The sequence below is a fragment of the Lithobates pipiens genome, unplaced genomic scaffold, assembly GCF_037356315.1.
Source record: "Lithobates pipiens isolate NorthernLeopardFrog02 unplaced genomic scaffold, aLitPip1_a1.2 Scaffold_16, whole genome shotgun sequence".
In the NCBI taxonomy this organism is placed as follows: domain Eukaryota; kingdom Metazoa; phylum Chordata; class Amphibia; order Anura; family Ranidae; genus Lithobates; species Lithobates pipiens.
Window position 1 is genome coordinate 602,588,709 of NW_027507748.1, and position 22,884 is coordinate 602,611,592.

The window sequence follows — 22,884 nt, forward strand, 5'->3', positions numbered from 1 at the left end:
GCAATATTGCACCCAAACGAAATTTGCGTCCTTTTCTTCCCACAAATAGAGCTTTCTTTTGATGGTATTTGATTGCCTCTGCGATTTTTTATTTTTTTTTTTTTTTTTTTTTTTTGCGATATAAATGGAAAAAGAGCGAAAATTTTGAAAAAAAAAGATATTTTCTTCTTTTTGTTATAAGAAAAATCGAATAAACTAAATTTTAGTCATACATTGAGGGCAAAATTTATTCAGCCACATGTCTTTAGTAAAAAAAATGTCAATAAGCGTATATTTTTTGGTTTGCGCAAAAGTTATAGCGTCTACAAACTAGAGTACATTTTCTGGAATTTACACAGCTTTTAATTTATGACTGCCGATCTCATTTCTTGAGGTGCTAAAATGGCAGGGCAGTACAAATCCCCCCCAAATGACCCCATTTTGGAAAGTAGACACCCCAAGGAAATTGCTGATGGGTATGTTGAGCCCATTGAATATTTATTTTTTTTGTCCTAAGGGATTGAATAATGACAAAAAAAAATAAAAAATTTTTTTTTACAAAAAGTTGTCACTAAATGATATATTGCTCACACATGCCATGGTTATATGTGGAATTGCACCCCAAAATATATTCCGCTACTTCTCCCGAGTATGGGGATACCACATGTGTGGGACTTTTTGGGAGTCTAGTCGCGCACGGCACCCCGAAAACCAATCACCACCTTCAGGATTTCTAAGGGTGCAAATTTTTGATTTAACTCCTCACTACCTATCAGTTTCGAAGGCCATAAAATGCCAAAATAGCACACAACCCCCCAAAATGACCCCATTTTGGAAAGTAGACACCCCAAGCTATTTACTGAGAGGCATGTTGAGTCCATGGAATATTTTATATTTTGCCACAAGTTGCGGGAATATTACAAACTTTTTTTTTTTTTTGCACCAAGTTGTCACTAAATGATATATTGCTCACACATGCTATGGGCAGAAGTCAAATTACACCCCAAAATAAATTCTGCTGCTTCTCCCGAGTACGGGGATACCACATGTGGGGGACTTTTTGGGAGCCTAGCCACGTACGGGACCCCGAAAACCAAGCACTGCCTTCCGGATTTGAATATAAAATGCTACCAAAAAACCTGTTAGCGATGGCAGGGATCAGGCCTGACTCTGCGATCGCTGCAGTTATGTGTTTAGTGTTTTGTAAGTGACAGTGATCGATCGATACTGCACTTGGGTGGGCTGGGCAGAGGGGCAAAACGCAGGTGCCAGCAGGTATTTGGGCTGATCCCGCTAACAATGCGTTTTTTTGGAACCCTAAACTGCTGGGGACGCTAGTATAGATCTGATCTGATCAGATATTGATCTGTTCAGATTCTATACCACTACGGGAGGTGTATGCTTTGTGTGTGGGTGTTAGCGGTACTGGCACTAACCTAGCGCTGCCTGGGGCGACGCAGACCCTGACCCTAAAACCTAATTGATATCACCCGCCGGGTGATCAGGGGGTTAAACCTTTATTGGGTAATAAATGGTGGGTGCCCTGATGCTATAAAAAACAAACTAACCAGAGTCACCCGTAACACTTATACGGTGATCAGTGGTGAAAGGGTTAACTAGGAGCAATCAGGGGGTTCAAATTTTTATTAGGTAGTATATGGGGGTCCCTGGCGCTATATAAAAACCTGACGGGGAACCTAAATAACTAACTGGCTAACCAGCGTCACCAGTGACACTTATACTGTGATCGCTGGTGAAAGGGGGTGAAAGGGTTAACTAGCAGAAATCAGGGGGTTAAAACCATTATTGGGTAGTATATCGGGGTACCTAGCGCTATAAAAACCTGGCGGTGAACCTAAAAAAATAACTAGCTACCTAGCGACTGTAGCGACACTAATGCAGCGATCAGAAACACGATCGCTTAGTGACACTGGCAAAAGGGGGTGAAAGGGTTAACTAGCAGAAATCAAGGGGTTAAAACCATTATTGGGTAGTATATCGGGGTACCTAGCGCTATAAAAACCTGGCGGTGAACCTAAAAAAATAACTAGCTACCTAGCGACACATGCAGCGATCAGAAAAATGATTGCTTAGTGACACTGGCAAAAGGGGGTGAAAGGGTTAACTCTAGGGGCAATCAGGGGGTTAAATCTTTATTGGGGGGTGATGGGGGCTACCCTGGACCTAACACTAACTGTCCTGACAGTTTTTACTGTCACAACTGACACTGAATGCATTGATCAGTAAAGAAATGATCAATGCAATCAGTGACACTGTGACTGGGGGGGGAGGGCGGGCGGGGGGGGATCGGGGGGCGATCGGGGGGGGGGGTTTGTGTGCCTGTGTGTACCTACATGTCAGTGTAGTGTTGGTGCACACTTACTTTCTGTCTTCTCCTCGTAGTCCGGTCAAAAAGACCGCCCCGAGGAGAATGACATCACTTCCTCCTTCCTGTGTAAACAATACACAGGGGAGGAAGCTTCTCATTGGCCAGGAGCGATCCAGAGGGGGTGGCCGAAAACCAACGGCCATCCCCTCATCACGGAGCGCTCCTGGACCGAATCGGACTGCCGTAACCAGCGGGAGGGGGTCCGATCGGACCCCCCCACCGCTGGAAGGCAATCACGTAGATGTACGTGATTGTGCCTGCCTGTGCCATTGTGCTGACGTACATTGGCAATACGGCGGTCCTCAAGTGGTTAAACTACAACATAAAGTGCCACGCTATCTAGATCTTACCATGTGACCACCACACAGGCTATTGCTACTATTTACATCAATCAAAATATTGTTATATACCAATTGTTGAAGATTATACCTTGTGACAACAAAGTAATGTGCAGAAATGAGATATATATATTATTGCTTCAATAGTGAAAAGAACAGAAAATTATTCCAGTGCACTAAAGTGTTAATGTGCGAAATTCTTCACGCTATATCGTGCGTTAAATGAAAAACATAGTCCATTCCAATTTAATCCAATCCACTAATTCTATTGGAAATAACAAAAATGTGCACTTTTGTCCACTCTTGTGCTCCCCCTTAGGTATATGCGCTCACCTTAGAGCGTGTGACCTTGCAGCTAAGCTTGGTCAAAATGCGCTTGTGAACAGCCTCTGGGTTCAATGTCTGTGCTTTGGCCCTGGACTAGTTTCTTGTGCTTTTTTCCATAGAACAATAGGACAGAGGAAATGTGATAGTGTAATACAGTTTTATATAATATTACAAAAGTAACAGACGTCCCTTTCTTAGGGTAATCGCATTTAGTGGGTGCTGCAGTGCACCACTCTAGACAGAAGCTGAAATCGTTAAACCGCTGAGCTGATGTGTACCTGCCTTGCTGAGGCAATGGAATCGGTGGATTCCATTAAATTGGAATGGACTTTGTTTTTCATTTTAACACATGATATTGCATGTAGAATTTTGTTCATCAGCCCTGTAGTGTGCACTGGAATATTTTTTCTGTTTTTCTGTTTTACTATTGAAGCACTTTATAAAGCACTGTGTGTATATATATATATATACACACACACAAGTATCTCTCTCTCTCTCTCTCTCTCTCTCTCTCTCCTCTTCCTCTCCTCTCTCTCTCTCTCTCTCTCTCTCCTCTCTCTCTCTCTCTCTCTCTCTCTCTCTCTCTCTCTCTCTCTCTCTCTCTCTCCTCTCTCTCTCTCTCTCTCTCTCTCTCTCTCTCTCTCTCTCTCTCTCTCTCTCTCTCTCTCTCTCTCTCTCTCTCTCTCTCTCTCTCTCTCTCTCTCTCTCTCTCTCTCTCTCTCTCTCTCTCTCTCTCTCTCTCTCTCTCTCTCTCTCTCTCTCTCTCTCTCTCTCTCTCTCTCTCTCTCTCTCTCTCTCTCTCTCTCTCTCTCTCTCTCTCTTTACCTTTTAATGTCCTGGATGTGTTTGGGTGATTCAGGTGTAGTTGGCAGTCACGGGGTCTTGTTGGAGATCGGACTTGCTGTTTGTGATCATGGATGGGTCAAAAAAGGGGCTGCCTGCTTCTTCTGCAACCTTTCTAGATGGGTCAGACAGACTATGACTCTGGCTTATTCTATCAGGGGTTGGGTTCCCCCTTTCCCTGTTATGGTGCATTCTACTTGGCTGCTTACTGCTTCTTGGGCCTTCCATCATCAGGAGCTGGTTTACAAGGCTGCCACTTGGTTGTCGGTGTACACTTTCGATAAATTCTACAATGTGGTTGTGCTGGCATCTGAGGATGCTTCTTTTGGCTGCAAGGTGTTGCGGGCTGCTGTTCAGTCTTGAAGGTGTATTCAGGTTGGGCTCCAGTTCTGTGTTGAGCTCCTGTTACCTGGTTGGCTCTTGTATTAGCATGGGGAATTTTGCCTTGTCCCCACCCCTCATGTTTGGCACTGCTTTGGGACGTCCCTATGGTTCTGAATAATGGAGAGCTGTCTGCCAATGAACGAAAGAAAATGGGATTTTTGATTTGCCGTAAAATCTATTTCTCTGAGTTCATTGACGGACACGGCACCTACCGCTCTAAGAAGTTTTGATGCCTCTGACACTACTTGTTACTAAACTAAAGACCTATAGCAGAGAGGGGTGTGTATATCACTTAGGACTGCAAGTCCTTCCTTTTTTTGTTTTTTTTCCTTCTGCCTCCTGTACGGAGGTGATATAACCCTATTCTGAATAATGGAGCACTGTGTCTGTCAATGAACTCAGAGAAATGGATTTTACGGTAAGTCAAAAAATATAAAAAAATGTAAAGCATAAATTACAGTTTTCCAGTAAAAGCTCACATATGTGAATGTGCACACAGGAGAATAACATGTTCAAGATCAGTCTATTGAGTAAAAGCATTACAACAAATGACACCACTCTGCTAGGATACACTAGCAGTGAGTGGTGTTGTGTTGCTTAGTTTTTTTTTTTTTTTTTTTTTTTCATAATTGTTGGTAGGTTCACCATACACCTTTTTGCCCTCTTCGTCAGCATATCCTTGACTTCCTTTTTTACTCCTTTCTGTTCAGTTGAAGAAATTTCTGTGTAAGCTACAAAGCCATGGTCCCGTGTGACAGTGCTGATTGGCCTAGCGCTGTTACATGGAATGAGTTGCATGCTTCCATTATACACTGGAGTATTTCATTTGCTTCCTAGTGCTGAACCGAGCAATGGGAAAGCTGAGAAAATATAGGTATATGCTGGGGAGGGGGTAATGCTTTTCCTGGGATTTGGGCTTCTAATAAGATCTAGTCCAATCGGTTTTTATTGGCTCTAGGTTTTTGTTAACTTTATACTAAAATTGTTATAGGGATGATTGTCGTATACCTCCATCTTAGAATATTTATTTATTTCTTTCCTCTTCTCTTTAGCCCAAATTGTCTCTTGGGGATCTTTTTGAGGCTGAATCTGACAGTGACTCAAAAGAGGAGACCCCACAGAAAAAGAAAAAGAAATCTAATCAGGATGAAGATGATCAACTGCAAGAGGAGCTGAAAAAGAAAAAAACTAAATCTGGAAAATCCAAGGAAAAGCCCAAGCCTGAAGGGGAACCAGAGAGCCAGTCTACTGAATCTAAACCAAAGAAAAGACTGTCAGAAAGCAAAGAAGACCTGGGCAGCAAGAAATCTAAGAAGGATGACACTAAGGACTCTAAAAAGTCCAAGAAGGAAGAAGCCAAGGACACTAAATTGAAAGTGAAAGAGGACCTGAAAGAAAAGAAACCCAAAAAATCACTGGGATTAGAGCTGTCTAAGGAAGAAACATCGCCTGTAGAACCGGAGGCAGAGACTGTTAGTGTAAACAGCGATGTTCTTTCAGAAGACCGAGACAAAGTGGGTCAGGATGAAGACCTCAGAAATCCAGAAGCCACCCCTCCATATGAAGCAGAGGAGCTCTCTTTTGGGGGTCCTTTTGAAGAGGAAATGGATGAAGTGAAACTGAAAAAAAAGAAAAAGAAGCACAAAAAGAAAAATGACTCCAAGCCTGTGTTGGTGGATTTTAGCCAGCAGGATAAGAAAAAGCAAAAATCAGTTGAAAAGTTGAAAGAAGCCCTGGCTGCGGAAAACCTGCCGGTTCCAGTTCCGAAGAGGCCTAGTACTGATGACAAAGTTAGGAAATCTGTGGACTCCTTGGTAGAAGTAAGTGTCTAATGAAAATTATGAATTTAGTAGGGTTGTCCCGATACCACTTTTTTTTTTTTTTGTACCGATACTTTACTTTATTTTTTTTATTTTTTTTTTTATGTCATGTGACAGTTTGACTGATGGGCGCTGACTGGCAATTGCATAATAAATGACATGAATGATGAGAGGCTTAGAAGGATTTTGCAATGCTATATAGCAGAGGTGTCCAAACTTTTTTCAAAGAGGGCCAGATTTGATGAAGTGAACATGCATGAGGGCAGACCAATTTGGCTGACATTCTTTGAACCATTAAAATTCGTTCTGAGTGTGTCCGTCTGAGCACTAATAGACTGCTTAACAAGAATTCTCTTGCCTTTGTCATGCTTGTTCCCGACACACAGAAGAATGCTCTGCTCTTTAAGGGTACCGTTAATTCTTAATGGTACCCCACACATTGGAAAACGTGGGGTGCTTATGGTGCAGTGCAATTTAAAAAAACAAAAAAAACTTGGACTTCTTTCCCTGCATTTTTGTGGGTAGGGAAGTCCATTGAAATGAATGGGCTTGTTCACATGTCAGGTTGGAGGGGCAGTAAAACCACATGGTTAAGCTGTTTTTACCACCCCCAACTTCTCCCCTTTTAGCTGCAGAGGGAGCAGCTGGGGGTGTACACATGCTGTGGCTGCAGCCGGAGGTATACCCAGGGTGAATGGGGCTGCACTGCAACTACCCCACAACTGTGTGGATTGCACAGTTGTGGTATAGGGATGCTGCATTTACGGGCTTAAAACAGGTGGAGAGGAGGCAACATAATGCCTCTTTACAGCCTTTCAAAAGCTATCTGTGTATGGATTGCTTTTCAGAGAAGCAGCAGTCCTGGCTTATGTCACACACAAGCCCTACAAAAGCACGCCACACATACATTCAGAAACATGCGCACGCACACACACACACACACACACACACGTGCAGACGCATGCACGCAGAAATACATGCGCATGCATACGCACACATGCGCAGACAAAGGTTTCTAAAATATTTTAGTAGTCGCCGATGAATGTTAACTGGACTAGCTGCTTATTTTTAGAAACCTTTCATCATTCCTCAGAGTGGTGACTACAGTTAATCAATAAAGGGTATCTCACTTGTACCTCATGGGTAATGCAATTTTTTTTTTTTTTTCCCGTCTTGTTAACCTAATTGACCAGTCCATTGCTTTGTGTCTAGTATGCAATGTCTAACTCATTTTTGTTTTATCACTAGAATAAGGAAACAAAGAAAGTTGAATTGGTCAAGGAAAAGCCCAAGAAAAAGCATGAGTCTGAGAAAGAAGCAAAGAAGGAACTAAAAGTGCTAAAGAGTATGTAACATTGTTACTCTTCAACACTGCATAAGGGAAAAAATATAAAAATGTATATGAAATAGCTGTGAGCAAATGCTGCTATATAGTTTCCATTTTTGCATTTGTAGCTACATGAACAAAGTCATGTAACAATGCTTTCATTAGCCTGAGCTAGCAAACAACCTAAACCTCAAGACTGTCTAGTTGGGCTGATCAAAGGCGACATTTCTTGATGGTGCATTAATAGACTGGAACAAAAGCCAACACGTGTTGGAGCCTTCGGTAGATGCTGGCCTCCAGGCTTGATTCTTGATGGGAAAATTGCGCACACACACACACACTGCAGCACTTGTCTCCGGATGAATTTAGGGTACAGTTGCCAATGGTGAAACGCACACATTTTTAATTTTTTTTATGCTCTTGGCAGTTAACGGCCCACAGCCATGCAGGATAGCGCTTTCTTTTTCATACATCGCGGGACACAGTTAGGCTAATATTCATTACCTACTGGGTTATACTTTATCTCCAGGTGAATGGACACTGGTAGACCAAAGGTCTTTAGACAGGAGGTGATCACCTATATAACCTTGACGGTGCGCCATTTTGCCTTGGTTCGCCATGGTGCACGTGCGTTGGCAAGAGTGGCGCTGTGCTCAGCAGTTTGACGGCCATGGTGTATGTGGCTTCGCCCCACATGCGCCATAGCCTTTATCTGGGCACATGAAGATTAGCACCATACACTAATACAGCCACACCCGTTCGGCACAGTATGCATGCGCAGGACGTTCCAGCGCTCAGCCAACTTATTTGAGCTGTGTATGCCAAGCACTTACAGAAGACATATGTGGGACACAGAGCAGGCTCTGAATCAGACTTTTGGAGTGGTTGATTTCTCCTTACCCGGGTTACCAGGTTTTGCTTGGCAGGCTAAAGTTGCTTAGCATGATTGTTGCATAGGGGCTTGGTGAGCCCTGTTAAAGAGTCTCCCTTCTAAGGTGTGTTAATACTACACCCAGGTACTCTTTTTGTGGCTAGTAAATGTCTTCAAGAAAGAGGAGTGGGACTAATGCTACAGGGAAGGGCACACCTATGTCAGTAGTTCTGATGAACCTAGTCGTATCCCTAGTGTTGTATCCCCTGAAGGACCAGAGGCTTCCGGGCAATCTAAGCCTATCCGGTATCTGGATGAACTGTCCTCAGAACTATCTGGGTTAGAGCACAGGATTGCTGGCATAACTGCCTCCATCTTGCAGGGTGGCAAGAAGCGTGACAGATCCCCCCCCCTCCCCCTCCCTGGAGCCTCCTAGTTTGGAGCAGGAATGGGTTGGGGATGGGGAAGAGCTAAAAGCTCAGGATTCTGTGGAGGGCCTGGCGGATTATCCTGCTTCCAAGCAATCTGGACAAAAGGTTATCCAGTTGATGTCTGCCTCTCAGTCGCAAAGGCCTTTGATCCAGTCTCTTACCGAGATGGTTCGTTCTGCCTTTAAGTTGCCTCTTACAGAAGTTACTGAGCCCCCCTGGTCCTCTTTGGAGTCCCTAAGGCCTCTTCAGGCCGCACAGGCCTTCCCCTTACACCCTCTGTTGGAACAGGCGGTGTATGCTGATTGGGAACATCCTGACAGGATTTTTGTCTCTCCTAAGGTTTTCCCTTTTTTATATCCCATGAATGAAAAGTTTAAGAAGTGGAGGATGCAAGCCGTAGATGCAGCGTTCTCTTCCTTAAAAAAGAATTTAACCTGTCTGGTAGATAAGGCACAGGCCTTGAAAGACCCTGTTGACAAGTAATTAAAAGCTGCTTCTTTTTCTTTTGCTTATTCAGCCAGCTGTTGCAGTAATTGGTATCTGCCAGTCGATAAAGGATCGGGGTCAGACGGCCTGACAGGCCTAACTGGGAGGATGATCTGGCTGAAAATAAGACAGATATTCCTTGAGCGCTGTGTTTTGCTGTTGACGCCTTAAGCACTTTCGGACCTGCTTACGACGATATACGTCGGTACTTTGTTGGAGGATATCGTTGTTATAGCAGCAGCTAGCTGCTATAATCCCCGGTATCCTCTTCTTCCGTGAGCGGTCTGGTTGAAGATAAAAGTGGTTTCTGCAGCGGATTCACCGCGAGCTCACGTTTATTGGCGGCGGAAGAGAGGACCCCCCTTCTGCTGCAATCCGGTACCCTCTGCCTCCACCGCTGCCGACGGCTCCGGTAAGTGGCGATCGCGTCTATCCCTTGCCCGTGTATGGCAACGAGTGAGGGAAAGATGGCCCCCACCCGTCTCCATATCACTGCAGGGCGGAAGTGACGTCATATTTAAGAGGTCCTGTAATGCTTTTAGGAATAAAAGTGACACAATTTATTATTATTATTATTATTATTTTTTTTTTAACTTGGTTAAAAAAAAAAAAAATGTAAAATAAAATTTTTTAAAACGCGCCCCATCCCGGCGAGTTTTTGTGCAGAAGCGAACGCATATGTGAGTAGGTCCCTCATATGAAAACGGTGTTCAAACCACACATGTGAGGTATTGGAGCGAGAGCAATAATTCTAGCCCTAGAATTTTAATCGTCTCCTATAGAGATTTTTAAGGTTAAGTTTGTCACCATTCCACGAGCGGGCGCAGTTTTGAAGCGTGACATGTTGGGTATCAATTTACTTGGCGTAACATATTTCACAATATAAAAAAAAACTTTACTGTTTTTTATTTTTTAATTCAAAAAAGTGTATTTTTTCCAAAAGCTTAACCACTTGACCACTGGGCACTTAAACACCCTTAATAACCAGACCAATTTTCAGCTTTCGGTGCTCTCACATTTTGAATAACAATTACTCAGTCATGCAACACTTGTCCTCCTTTTTTTCACACACAGAGCTTTCTTTTGGTGGTATTTAATCACCGCTCGGTTTTTTATTTTTTCTGCTATAAAAGAAAATACTGAATTCTGTTGAAGAAATTTTTTTTTATTTTTTTGTTTGTTTATAAAATTTAGCAGATTAGTAATTTGTCTTCATAAATTTTGGCCAAAATTTATACTACTACACATCTTTGGTAAAAATAAGTACAAATTGGTGAATATTATTTGTAGTGATGCACCGAAATTTCGGCCGCCGAAACATATCGGCCGAAAATGCCCTTTTCGGCAATTTGCCGAAAGAGAAAAACTGCCAATAATGGAGCCGAAAATGGGGCGTGGCCTGGGTGGGGGCAGGGCTCCGCCCCCGGTGACGCCCATCATGGGGGGTGTATAGCGCAGGAGAGCCGCCTGTTTGATCACAGCCCTGGGAACATCACCGCTTTCATTTCAATAGCTGTGTGTTCCCGGCCACGCGCCGTCACACGCAGCCCCTCCCCCTTGTCCGGGCACTTGGATAGATGATCTGTCTATCAAAGTGCCCGGACAAGGGGGAGGGGCTGCGTGTGACGGTGCGCGGCCGGGAACACACAGCTATTGAAATGAAAGCTGTGATGTTCCCGGTGCTGTGATCAAACAGGCGGCGGAGGCGGCTATCTTCCCTGCACAGGCTGGCTGCAAAATGGCACACAGGCTGCAATGGGACACACGGGCTGCAATGGGACACACTGGCTGCAATGGGGGATGCCTCCTGTACCACGTCCTCTCTGACCATCTCCTGTACCATGTCCCCAGTCTGACCATCTCCTGTACCATGTCCCCAGTCTGACCATCTTCTGTACCATGTCCCCAGTCTGACCATCTTCTGTACCGTGTCCCCTGTCTCTGACCATCTCCTGTACCGTGTCCCCCGTCTCTGACCATCTCCTGTACAGTGTCCCCCGTCTCTGACCATCTCCTGTACCGTGTCCCCCGTCTCTGACCATCTCCTGTACCGTGTCCCCCGTCTCTGACCATCTCCTGTACCGTGTCGCCCGTCTCTGACCATCTCCTGTACCGTGTCGCCCGTCTCTGACCACCTCCTGTACCGTGTCGCCCGTCTCTGACCACCTCCTGTACCGTGTCGCCAGTCTCTGACCACCTCCTGTACCGTGTCGCCAGTCTCTGACCACCTCCTGTACCGTGTCGCCAGTCTCTGACCACCTCCTGTACCGTGTCGCCAGTCTCTGACCACCTCCTGTACCGTGTCGCCAGTCTCTGACCACCTCCTGTACCGTGTCGCCAGTCTCTGACCACCTCCTGTACCGTGTCGCCAGTCTCTGACCACCTCCTGTACCGTGTCGCCAGTCTCTGACCACCTCCTGTACCGTGTCGCCAGTCTCTGACCACCTCCTGTACCGTGTCGCCAGTCTCTGACCACCTCCTGTATAAAAATATTTTTTAAAAACAGTCGTTTTCGGTATCGGTGCTGTTTCGGTTTCGGTTTTCGGCCTAGTGTATTTTTCATTTTCGGTATCGGTTTCGGCACCAAAAAACCCATTCGGTGCATCCCTAATTATTTGGTCTTTGTGAAAGTTAGAGTCCACAAGCTATGGTGCCAATATCTGAAAATTGATCACACCTGTAGTACTGATGGCCTATTTCAATTCTTGAGACGCTAACATGCCAGAAAAGTACAAATACTCCCCAAATTACCCCTTTTTGGAAAGAAGACATTCCAAGGTATTTAGTAAGAGACATGAGTTTTTTGAAGTTGTCATTTTTTTTCCCCACTATTCTTTGCAAAATCAAGATATTATTTTTTTATTTTTTTTTTTACTTTTTTTTTTTTTCCCACAAAATTGTCATATTATCAGTTTATTTCTCACACACAGCATATGCATACCACAAATTACACCCCAAAACACATTCTGCTATTACTCCCGAGTACAGCAATACCACATGTGTGAGACTTTTACACAGTGTGGCCACATACAGAGGCCCAACATGCAGGGAGCGCCATCAGGCGTTCTGGAGCACCCAGGACAATTCTAACATTTCTCTCCTACATGTAAAAATCATCATTTATTTGCTAGAAAATTACATAGAACCCCAAAACATTATATATGTTTTTTTAGCAAACACCCTGGAGAATACAATGGTGGTCGTTGCAACTTTTTATCTCGCACGGTATTTGTGCAGCAATTTTTCGAATGCTTTTTATTTTTTTTATTTATTTTTTTTTGGAAAAAAAAGTTTTGTGCCAAAAAAAAAAACACAGTTAAGTTAGCCCAATTTTTGCATAATGTGAAAGATGAAGTTACGCCGAGTAAATGGATACCTAACATGTCACTCTTCAAAATTGCACACGCTCATGGAATTGCACCAAACGTCGCTACTTAAAATTCCCCATAGGCGACGCTTTAAATTTTTTTTTTTTTTTTTTTTTTTTTTTTACTGGTTACATGTTTTGAGTTACAGAGGTCTGGGGGTAGAATTTTATTGCTCTCGCTCTAACGTTCGCAGCGATATCTCACATGTGTGGTTTGAACACAGTTTTCATATGTGGGCGGGACTTGCGTATGCGTTCGCTTCTGCATGCGAGCACATGGGGACAGGGGCACTTTAAAATGTATTTTTATTTTTTGTTCATTTTACTTTATTTTAGTTTGACATTTTTTTTTCCCCCAAAAATTTATTTTTTGATCACTTTTATTCCTATTACAAGGAATGTAAACATCCCTTGTAATAGGAATACGGCATGACAGGTCCTCTTTACAGTGAGATATGGAGTCAATAAGACCCCACATCTCACCTCTAAGCTGGGAAGCCTGAAAAAAAGAGATTCTGGCTTTTGATCGTATTGGCGAGTCGGTAGAAGCACCGGGGGGGGGGGGGTGTGTGTGTATGTCTATGAGGGAATCACCGAGTATGGCTGGGTATTGGCGGGGAATTGAGGGGTTAAATTTCAGTGAGCAGTGATGTGGGCACTGCAGATGCAGCCCACAGCGCTGCTGACACTAATCTCTTCCCCCTCCGCTGTACCGATCGGTACAGAGAGGGGGAGGGAGGAACCGGTGTCATAACATGACGCCGGTTTGTTTACAAGTGATCACTCCGTCATTTGACAGAGTGATCACGTGGTAAACGGCCGCGACGAGCGGCCGTTTACCGTGATGCAGACCCGGCGGTCACGGATGCTCTCGAGTGCGCGCCCCAGGGGGCGCACGAGAGCGGAATTCTGGGAGGACGTCATATGACGGCCTCCCAGAGTTAGACAACCGCCCTGTAGCCATCATTCGGCTATGGGCCGGTTGTTAAGTGGTTAAGAACTGGTCAGCCAAGCTTCCTTGTAAAAAGTTATTGGCTGGTTTCCACTTTCATGGTGAACGTTTATTTGGTGATCATTTGGACAAATCTATCCAAAACATTTCCTGAGGGAACAGTTCTCTACTTCCTGTGAAGAAAAGCACCAGGCGTCTCTCGGACTGCTTCCTCAAGTGTGTCAGTGCCAAGGCAGTTCTGCCACCAATAGGGCACTAGAGCCAGAGGAAAGCTGTAAGGCCAGGACCAGAAAAATCCCTGGGTCCAAAACTATCTGGTGGGGGGGAAGGCTGCTGCACTTTGTGGACATTTGGAGAACAATAGTTCAGGTCGAGTGGGTCACCTCAACTATATCCCACGGTTACAAGCTGGAGTTTCAGGGGGTTCCCCTTCAGAGGTTTCTAAGATCCAGAGTTCCCTTGGATCCTCCAAATAGAGACTGGTTACATCATTTGGTGCATCAAGGGGTGATTGTAGAGGTTCCTGTACCTGAAAAGGGGCTCACGGTTTTACTTGAACCTGTTTACTGTTCAAAAACCAAACTGGGACACAAGGCCCATTTTGGACCCAAGATCCCTGAACCAGTATCTACTGATCCAGTCCTTTTGGATGGAGTCTGTCCACTCAGTAGTAGCCTCACTCCAGATGGGAGACTTTCTAGCCTCCATGGATTTATAAAGGACACGTGTTTACATGTTCCTTGCAGCCTCATCCATGGTTTCTGCGATGTGCAGTAGAGGAATGTCCTTTTCTCAATTTGTGGCTCTAACCTTCGGGCTTGCTACAGCTCCCCGGTTGTTCACAAAGGTCCTAGCACCAGTACTGGGTCTTTTATGGGCCCAAGAGATCTTGGTGCTCGGGTATCTGGATGATCTCCTGCTCAGAGATCACTCACTGCAGGCTCTAGAACAGAGCATAACTTGCACAGTTTGGTATTTGGAAAGCTTAGGCTGGATCATAAATACCTAATAGTCAACCTTTAGACCAGCTCAAAGTATTTAGGTCTGATCCTAGATGCGGTCTAAGCCGTAAGGATCTGTGTCCTGAAGGATCAGGTGCGTCAGATAAGAGGCACTAGATAACCCTCCATTCAGCTCTGTATGAGTCTTCTAGGGAGGATGGTGTCGTCCTTTGAGGCAGTGCCCTATGCCCAGTTCCATTCCAGGCCTTTAACAACAAGACAGCTTGTTGGCTTGGAACAGAAGGACAAGCCCTGGATTATCCAATGTACTCATCTGTTCGCCTAAACTGCTGGTTGCAGGATCAGAACCTGCGAAAGGGAAAATCGTTCCTCCCGGTTACTTGGAGAGAACTGACTACAGATGCCAGTCTCTCAGGCTGGGGAGCGACCCTAGAGGGGCTCACAGCTCAGGGTAAATGGTCAAGGACAGAACAGATCTTGCCCATCAACGTCCTGCAATTATGGGCAGTACGTTTGGCCCTACGGTCCAGGATGGTGGAGCTTCAGGCCTGCCCTATCAGGGTTCAGTCTGACAAAGCCACAGCAGTGGTCTATATAAACCACCAATGCTGTACCTGGAGTCATTTTAGCTCTGAAGGAGGTTAACCACATACTAGCCTAGGCAGAGGGACATTTGCCAATGATATCGGCAGTCCATATTCCGGGAGGAGAGAACTGGAAGGCAGATTCTCAGCCACCAGCAGATCTGCCCGAGGCAACGGTCCCTACACCCAGGGGTGTTCCATGAAATTTTGACAGCATTGGATGGCCAGAGGTCAACCTACTGGCATCCAGGTTCAACATCAAGCTACAGCAGTTTGTGTCCCAAACAAGATCCTCTGGTAGTTCCATGGAGCCAGTACGCCTTGGTTTATTCTTTCCCTCTGATCCCTCTCCTTACACATTTTGTTGTGCAGGATTCGGAGAGGGGGTTCCAGTCATTCTGGTGGCACCAGCCTGGCCCAGAAGGCCCTGGTTCCCAGAGATTGTGAGACTGACAATAGATGGGCTATGGACGCTTCCACGACTCCCTGATCTACTGTCTCAAGGTCCTATATTCCACCCTAATTTACAGTCCCTAAATTTGATGGCATGGCTATTGAAGGCAGGGTGTTAAAGGACCGTGGCATTTCGGGGACCAGTGGTGTCTACCCTAGTGAATACTAGAAAAGCTTTCACTAGGAAGATCTATCATAAGATCTGGAAGGCTTTTATATTGCTTGGTGTGAAGTAAAAAAAATGGAATCCTCGGAAATACGTGTTTGTAGAAAAGAGAATTCTCCCAGTCAGCTGTGGAAACCAGATTGGCTTTGAGTACAATCAGAGGTCAGATTTCGGCCCTGTCAGTATTCTTCCAAAGGCCTTTAGCCTCCCATTCGCTGGTCCTAACCTTTATGCAGGGGACAACTCATTTTGCTCCCCCCAGTTAGAAGTGTGTCAGTTGGTGGCCCTTTCGTGCAGGGAACCCTACTTGATCCTTTACCATGACAGGGTCGTGAATGGTGAAGATTGTGTCTGTTACCACAGGCATTCCCACGCACATTTACTTAAGCATCAGGCTGAGTTTAATAGCAGCGGAAGTTGCTGGACTATTGCTCAGCAGTGGGTGCATTTTTTTGGTAGTACCCTCTGACCAGAGGAGGTGGTACAAATGCCAAAAAAACCAAGGACTCAAAGGGGTCACCCTAAGGACCCTCCCTCTGCAACACCATCCCGATCTAGGGAGGCTGGTCAGAGTGAGCCATTGGGGGAGGGGCGGGCGCGGGGCGCGTCATCAGGGGCTGCAATTGCTTCTGACACGTCAGCCCCTGTCTATATATAACCAAGCGGGTTTTCTCCCCAACTATGAATGGTTTAGAGGAAAGATTAGTGACTTTAATCACATCTTCAGAGTGGAAGAAAATGCTTTGGGTTCCCTCCTACCACCCAGGATCCTCAAACGGAGGAACTGTGGAAAAGGGAAGATGAATCCCCCTCGGGGGACCATGAAGAGGCTGATGATTCCTCTTCCGAGGAATCAAATGGGGAAGGACCTTCTTCAGCTTCACATGCTGAGAAGTTGCTGGTGCATTCTCTTACTGAAATGGTCCACATTTAAGCTACCCTTAACAGAGTGGGTTGAAGAGCCCACTTCCCGTTTTGGGTTCACTAAAGCCTACTTAAGCCTTACATGCCTTTCCTGTCCATTCATTACTAGAGAAGCTCATGTATTCTCAGTGGGATCACCCAGATGAGCACTTGTTCCTTCCTAAAGTTTTCAACACTTTATCCTATGGAGGAAAAATTTACTAAGATGTGGAGTATACCGACAATTGACACTGCTATATCCTCTGTGAATAAAAGTTTGACTTGTCCGGTTGACGATGCTTAAATGCTTAGGGATCCAACTGATGATCTAAAAATTGGAATTCCTGAAAAAAAAAAAAAATTCTCCTTGGCAGTTGGATTATATCAGTCCTTGAGAGACCATTTGAAACAGGTAATCGGTGTTCCCTGAACAGCAGGGCCAAGAGTTGGCTGAGCTTGCCAGCGGCTTTGTGTTTTGCAATTGACACAATCAGAGATTCTATTCTTAAAACCTCTTGCCTTTACGCTTGGGTTGGTACATATGCGTATAATCTTATGGTTGAAAGTTGGTCAGCCGAAGCGCCCTGCAAAAAGCTCCTCTCTGTTTTTCCTTTCCGTGGTGAAAAGCGATTTGGGGAGTATTTGGACAAATATATCCAAAAGATATTAGGAAAAGTACCCTTTTTGCCAGTTAAGAGTAAACGTCCCTTGTTCAAACAAGCTCTTTCTCCAGTGCCAGGTAGCCCATCCTACAAGGGGGAGAAGAACTTCTGGCATCAATCAACCTCAAGGATTTATACCTGTATGTCCCTATTTTCCCCGCTCACCAGAAGTATCTACGTTTCGAAGTAGAAAGTGTTCAGCTTGTAGCCTTGCCTTTGTCTAGCTACTGCTCCTCGGGTGTTTCCTCTGGCCAAATTAAGAACTCAAGGTATAACAATAGCAAACCTGGACGACCTGCTCTTAATAGACCAGTCAGTAGTCCGCTTGGGCCCAAAGCATGGTCACCACAGTCAACTACCTGGAATACCTAGGTTGGGTCCTCAACCTAGAGAAATCTTCATTAAAGCCAGTAAGAAGATTAGAGTACTTGGGTCTGATCATAGATACAGCCCAGAAGAAAGTGTTTTTACCTCGGGCAAAGATCAGCGCCATAAAGGAGCTGGTTCAGGGGATCAGGACAAAGAAGGGTCCTTCCATTCGCCTTTTTGTATGAGGTTGTTGGGGAAGATGGTGGCTTAATTCAAAGCAGTTCCTTATGCTCAATTCAGGACTGCTGCAAAACAGTATCCTATCAGCCTGGAACAAGATTCACGCACTAGATTTTCCCATACGTGTGTTGCCAAAATTGCATCATAGCCTCAGTTGGTGGAGGTTATTAGAGAATCTGCAAAAGGGAAAATCCTTCTTACCGGTTAACTGGAAGGTGGTAACAGATGGCAGACTTTCAGGTTGGGGAGCAGTCCTGGAAGAAGCGTCTGTCCAGGAGAAATGGCCCAGAACCAAAAGGACCTTGCCTATCAACATTGTAGCGATTCGGGGCAGCGCGTCTAGCCCTAAGAGCCTGGACGTTCAGGTTGCAGAATTCTCCTGTCGGGATTCAATCCGACAGTGCTACAGCAGTGGCTTCTATCAATCACCAAGGGGTCACCAGAAGTCGGGCATCCCAGAGAGAGAAAGGTAAACCATATCCTAATAAAATGTTATCAGTGGTATACACCAAGGTTCGGTGCTGGGACCCTTACTTTTTAATATCTTTATAAATGATATTGGGTCTAGGATCAAAAGTAACATTTTCTGTCTTTGCAGATGACACCAAGCTATGGAATAACATCCTTACAAGCCGACCTCAATGCACCGTCTAATTGGGCGACTGTGGCAATTGAGGTTTTTTTTGTTTTTTTAACATAAAGTTTTTTAATGATAATTATGGCAGTTTACAGTGGTACATTAAGAGAAATAAAAAGTCAAATCGGGACAAAGCAGCATAGCAACACATCAGATTACGGAGTACATTTAGGCAGTGTGTCCAATAAGCCGGAATTGCACTCAGAGAGTAAGATCCGTGGGCCGCTCATCAGCACAGGTGGGATACCAACATTTATAGCAAACACAAATCATCCCAACACAACTTAAACGGGCAGACAGAGTCCCCGGCCCTCCCCACCGCTACCACCCTCCCAGCTAAAGATTCCCACACCGTCCGGAGCCCAGTGATTAAGGGAGTGGTCTCTCTTTGATCCGGGGGCCCCATATCTTGTCAAATTTGTTGGGACAGTTCCTTCCCAGGTACGTCAACTTATAGAGCAGTAAGGCCGCATTGATCAGGGCTCTCCATTGGGAAACCGTTGGGGTGCTAGGGTCCTGCCATTTCATTAGGATGGCTTTCCTAGCATAAAAGGCTGAGTAGAATACAAATTGTTTTTTAGCCTGTGGGGCTGGGAGCATGTCCACAACCCCTAATAAAAGGGGTAGTGGATCACGGGGAACATCGAATCGGCCTATAGAGCCGATCTCCGACGCCACCCCCCTCTAGAAGGTCTGTAGATGCACACAGGACCAGACAATATGGAAGAACGTGCCAGAGGCCAAGCCACATTTAGGACACGTACCAGTTCTATTAGGATAAATTCTGGCTAAACGGTCTGGGGAGTAGTAAGCTCGGTGGATAAATCTAAGTTGGGTGTATCTGTCTCTAGAGGAGATCATAAGGGGTAGATATTGTTGGACACCCTCCTCCCAATCATCCTCCGCCAATTCCGGTATATCCCGCTGCCATCTGGAGAACAGACGGGAGACAACAGATGTATCAATACTATTTAGAACTGCATATAGAGTCGACAGCGTTTTCTTTTCATTTGGTAGGGACAGAATGGTCTCCACAGGGGATGCCTCCAGAGCAATAGCACATGGAAACTGTGTGCTGTAGGCATGCCGGAGCTGAATGTATCTAAAAAACATGGAGTTACGTAGCCCGTACCTACGTTTCAGTTCATCATATGGAAGCAACCCCTGCGGGCAGGAAACATCCGCCAAGGTTTTGATACCACTCCGTGCCCACAACATCGGGTCCGGAATGGTTCGAAAGTGGGGCAGCCGCGGGTTCCCCCCCAGCGGAGTATCTGGGGACCAACTATGCGGTTTCCCTATTCTAGCCCTAACTATATCCCAAACCCTCAGTGTGGTCCGCATCGAGGAGGTAACCCCGGGATTGGACTTAGGACCTCTGTGAACCAGACCCCGGAGTTCGGAGTAAGAGCCCAAGAGTGCCGCCTCAAGGGTAGCCGCAGGGTTTGCCGGCTCAACCGACAGCCACCACCGCACCGTTACCAAGACCGCGGCCCAGTAGTATTTCACAAAGCACGGTAAAGCCAAACCCCCCCCAAAGAGAGCGGAAGCTGAAGCGTGCTCTGCGCTATCCTCGGGGTGCCGCCGTTCCAGATAAAGGAAATAATCAGACTATTTACCTTCGAAAGAAGGCCTGGGGAATATGCACTGGAGTTTGCCGAAACAAATAGGTGAACTTATTACCCCCAAATATTTAAACTGGGTGACCAGTTGCAGTGGGGCGCTAATCGGGAGCCCAGCCTCCGAGGGGTGAAGAGCAAACAGGACAGACTTGTCCCAGTTTACTCGAACCCCTGAATACCTGCCAAAGGTATCGATAAGGGAGAGGGCTTCCTCCAGTGACGTGGACACCTCCCGGGGGTACAAAAGGGTATCATCAGCATAAAGGGAAATTTTCTCCTCCACAGGGCCCAAGGGGATGCCACCGATCATCGTGGAAGATCTAATCATGATGGCCATTGGTTCTATAGCTAAGGCAAAAAGCGCCGGAGAGAGCGGGCATCCCTGTCGAGTACCCCTGCGGAGGAGAAAAGGGGAGAGATGACCGATCCAGTGCGCACTAGCGCCCTAGGGGCACCGTAGATAGCCTTCACCCAGGAAACAAATCTGGGGCCAAAGCGGAGCAGAACCCCAAAAGATACTCCTACTCGATGGAGTTGAATGCTTTTTCAGCATCCAGGGAGGCTACTGCATCCGCCGGGGCCAGATGGGCATCAGATCCCAGAACCGTGTATAACCTCCGAAGGTTGATATCCGTACCCTTGCCTGCCATGAAACCCGACTGGTCCTCATGGACCAGGGTAAGGATAACCTCATTTAATCTCCGCGCCAAGATTTTAGTAAGCACCTTGGCGTCGGCATTAAGTAAGGATATAGGGCGATAGGAGGAACACAGCTCCGGGTCCTTACCCGGTTTGGGTATAACCACTATAATCGCCTCCGCCATGGACGCCGGTAGGGCCTCCCCCCGAAGAGACTGGACTATCATAGAGTGCAGCCTGGGGACCAACTCGTCCCCATACTGCCTATAGAATTCCGGAGGAATCCCATCAAGGCCTGGAGTTTTCCCTGCCTGGAGTTCCCCCAGCGCCCGCCGGACCTCCTCCGCGATGGGGGCCTCCAAGGAGTCTCGGTCCTCAGGAGAGAGAGTAGGGAACTGTATACAGGAACCGGTCAAGGTCCGCTTCAGAGTAGTCTACTCGAGAGCTATAAAGATCACTATAGTAGGAGGCAAACCGGGCATTTGAGTGAGGGGTCCACCAGCACCGTGCCATCCAAGCCCCATACGGGCAATAGAGGTGGTAGGCTGTTGTTCTCTAGCCAACCAGGCTAGCAAACGACCGGTTCCCCCCCCGCTCAAAAATGCGGTGCGTCTGAGCCAGTTGTTGCTTGTTCGCCCCCGCCACCCTAATAAGCATCACCTCCCTGTAGGCCGTTTGCATGTCTAAATAGGTAACGGGGTTCTGGGTGGAGGCGAAACGAGCCTCCAGCTCCCTGGCAGATGCCTCAGCCTCCGCCAAGGTGATCGCCGAATCGTGCCGGGCCCTAGCTATAGAGGATTGGTATGCCCCCCTTATATATGCCTTAAACTCATCCCACTCAGTAAGTGCTGAGGTCGAACCTGCATTTGCCAGCCAATAGGTCTGGATATGTTTAGAAATCTCTATCTCCACCAGTGGATCAGAGATCCAGTACCTGGATAAGCGCCATATTCTCTCCGTGGGTGAAGTCAGCATTTGAAAGGTGGAAGCATGTCCCCCACCCGCACCCGTGAGAGCATTCCGCCACTAACCAACACTGGGTCAATCCGTGACATAGCTCTATAGGATGTAGAGTGACATGTGTAGGCCCTCTCTCCTGGGTTTCGCCACCGCCAAACATCAGTAAAGCCATACAGGTTTGCCCATTTTGATAGCGGGGAGTCTACTCCACCCCCTAGGGACATCCTATCCAGTGCAGGGTTTGGAACCATATTAAAGTCACCCGCGATAATAATGTTATCAGTGGGGTAGCTAGAGATAAGGGGAACCAGAAGCTTCAACAGGGCAGTGGTAGCCGGTGGCAGGATATAAAGGCCCACAATTACCATTTCCACCGTGTCTATCACAGCATGCAGGATAACATATCTGCCCCCCGGGTCCAGCTGCACATTTAATATTTCACACGTCAGGGATTTATGTATCAATATGCTAACCCCTCTGGCGTAACAGGAATAAGTGGAGTGATAACCCCTACCCACCTACTGCCTCCGCAGGCTTAAGATCCTACCCCCCACAAGGTGTGTCTCCTGCAGGATGCACACATGTGGGCTATGTTGCTTAAGATAGGCCCATACCAAGGAGCGTTTCAACTTCTCATTCAAGCCCCGGACATTCCAGGACAGCAGCTTCATCTGAGTCATAGCGAGACTTGCCGCAAATGAACGCCAGGGGAACACAGCATTTCTGGGCCCGAGTGGAGACAAGTATCACTCTGTCCCCTCCCTGGCACCAGCCTAGAGGCCCCGTCTGCCAGCAGCAACCCCCGCCAGCAGTGGGGGTCCCACCCGAGAAAGTTACCACTATAAAACCATTCCAACATGTGCAGTAATGTAAAGTGAAACAAGGCACACAGTCGTCCTCAGTAAAGTGGTACATCAGAGAAATCAGTAAATAAGGGGGAGGGGAAAAAGAGCAGGAGACATCATGGAACAATAGTAGAAGCGTAGGTTGTAAAGGACACCATAGTTACCGGGGCCTGGGTAGACTGTCCAGCCATTGTGAAGCCTCTTCCGGCGAAGTAAAGTAGCAGGTGGACTCCCCATCGATCACCCGAAGGCGTGCAGGGAACAGCATACCATATTTAATGTTTCTCGCTCGTAACTGGGCCTTGACATGGTCAAAAGTCTTCCTCTGCTGCTGTGTCTCAACGGAGTAGTCCGGGAATAGCATGAGACGGGCATTTGCAAACCGTAG

The 22,884-nt window shown here is 46.4% G+C and overlaps 1 protein-coding gene across 1 annotated transcript in view; it reads left to right on the forward strand.

The window, feature by feature from the left end:
• Window positions 1-22,884, forward strand: part of MPHOSPH8 (M-phase phosphoprotein 8) — a 121,367-nt gene that overhangs the window by 33,439 nt on the left and 65,044 nt on the right. The window contains exons 3-4 of the mRNA XM_077483990.1: window positions 5,313-6,080; window positions 7,329-7,425. Of these exons, the coding sequence (XP_077340116.1) occupies window positions 5,313-6,080; window positions 7,329-7,425 (865 nt within the window). The remainder of the gene's footprint in view (window positions 1-5,312; window positions 6,081-7,328; window positions 7,426-22,884) is intronic.